General features: G+C 48.1%; 1 protein-coding gene across 1 annotated transcript; it reads left to right on the top strand.

Moving 5' to 3' along the window:
• Positions 1-551: 551 nt before the first annotated feature.
• Positions 552-1,832, top strand: LOC148020249 (uncharacterized). Its single transcript, XM_087700930.1, has one exon. The coding sequence runs from the start codon at positions 611-613 to the stop codon at positions 1,247-1,249; it is 639 nt and encodes a 212-aa protein (XP_087557056.1). The 5' UTR covers positions 552-610; the 3' UTR covers positions 1,250-1,832.
• Positions 1,833-2,046: the final 214 nt, after the last annotated feature.

Here is a 2,046-nt window from a genome sequence, read left to right as displayed (position 1 = left end):
TTGATTTTTTTTAAATTTTATTCGAGAATTCTAGGAGTTGTTCTCGTTAGGGGTTATCTCGGAAACCAACTTTCTGGTGGTATCCAAGGAACATATTTTGTTCATAGCACATGTTTTCTAAATACTATCAATTTAAAAAAAAAAACTGAAAAGTACCAAGTTTGTGCCTCTTTCTTGGTGCGTGATGGGACCTAAATCCAAAAAGAAAGAAAGACCAAGGTTTTAATTTGAGACACTTTCTAAAATAAGTAGTGGCTTCTAATTTAAAAAACCAGGCAAGTTGTGTTCTCAAAGGGGAAGAGTTTTTTAAAAACCAAAAAACAAAAACCATTCCACGTGACTTGGAGGGGTTTCTGGTTTTTGGTTGGGGCCCATTGGGAACGGTTTTGACGAAACGCCCGCATGAGAACAGCTCCCTACTGTCTTAGTCCACTAGAGTCGCAAGTCAAAGTCTAGAGAAGGTGAGTCGCTGGTCAATGGGGCACGGGCCTTGTGAAGCTCAGGAACCTGGTGGAAGTCAGTCCTTGAGAGACACCTTCGAAAGAGAAAATCTGTCCGTCACAAAGTCTTAGAGAGAGAGAGAGAGAGAGAGAGAGAGAGAGGCGGAGGCATGGAGAGCACCCTGCTGCAAGGGTTCACCCTTGTGGTAGGACTGTGCCTGGTATGGATCGTGCAGGCCTTCGCCAAGAGGCTGCTGGCCCCTTCCAGAGCCCGCGGGAGGAAGAAAGCGCAGGCGCGCCACCACTTCGTCACCGGAGCGCAGCTCCTCGCCCGCTCCCGCACTGCCGGCAAGCCATCCCTCTCCCGATCCCTGGCCCGCGACGCCGCTGCCGAGGCTGACAAGGCCATCGCCCTTGATCCGCACGATGCCGCCTGCCACGTCCTCAAATCCCTGGCGCTGGAGCAGCAGAACCTGCTCCCTGCTGCCCTCCAATCCATGGACACTGCCCTCTCCCCGTCCGGAGTTGCGAGCCTTTCTGCTTCTGAGAAGGCCGATGCCCTGATGAAGCGCGCCGGCCTCCTCATCTCAACTGCCAAAGGTAAGCGCCGCAACTTTGAGGCCGCCTCTGAGGACCTTCAGCAGTCCTTGCAGATAAATCCTGATAACCCTACTATCCTCTGCATGCTTGCCCTGTGCTATGAGAAGAGGGGCATGTACCCGGAGGCTGAGAAGGCTTATGAGAAGGCTTTTGCCCTTAATCCTGAGTCAGATGAGGCCAGGGCAGGCCTGTCAAGGCTGAGGCCATAGGCATCCCTTGTGCAATGGGGAAGCTTACTGCTGACCGGATGCATTTTTGAATAGCAGAGATATGAGTTACCTTTGAATAATTCTGTTAGGATGCATCGCATCCATCAATGCTGCTAGCACAGGTGAAATTTTCATCCATGGAGCTGCTAACACAGGTGGAGAATTTTGTTTAAGTTCTACCATTGGTTTAACTGTGAAGCCAAGGGTTTGAGACAAAAGCATCCGTGTCCTGGTAAGACTTGGAGGGAACGAAAGCTATTGTCAGTAACCGGTGGACACTAGCCCGGTATTCCTTTTATTATTTCGTCTTGAGGTCTCCAAGATCATATATGTATTTTCTGAATGAAGGCTATCCTCTTTTGGTGGCATGCCCTTTGAGGCTAGCCCGATATTCATGGCATTGCTGACCTTTCAGGTCTCTAAGAGCACACTTGTACGTTTTAAATGCAACTGAGTTTTCTTTGGAGCTCCTGGAATTGCAAATGACATAACCTCCAGCTGAAATTTTAGTTCTTAGTTGGAGATTTGCAGGAAACAGTGCACTACATGTTTTCTGCGTGGTATCATGTACATCTTGAACTCCCATGCATGCTAGTTCTGTGTTGACATATTTTATAGATCTTTGGATTAGGAACATGTGTACCATGCAAATTTTTCTTAGCAGTTGTGTATCTACAGCAACAGGGTGTTATGAACTGTCATTCAGTGTCTACAGTAGGAACAGTGAGTTCCTTCCAAAAAGACCAGTGCCAATAGGCCTTGCACATCGGGAAATTCACCAGAAGAGATCTCACTTC

This window comes from Lygodium microphyllum, chromosome 19 (assembly GCF_053477565.2).
Source record: "Lygodium microphyllum isolate KBCC chromosome 19, Lygodium_microphyllum_v1.1.10, whole genome shotgun sequence".
Taxonomy (NCBI): Eukaryota; Viridiplantae; Streptophyta; class Polypodiopsida; order Schizaeales; family Lygodiaceae; genus Lygodium; species Lygodium microphyllum.
The sequence above is the reverse complement of the archived record's forward strand: the minus strand, read 5'-3'. Positions and strand labels throughout refer to the sequence as shown.

Bases quoted from the DNA above. Each gene is read 5' to 3' on its own strand.
- LOC148020249 (XM_087700930.1), top strand. From the start codon at position 611: ATGGAGAGCACCCTGCTGCAAGGGTTCACCCTTGTGGTAGGACTGTGC.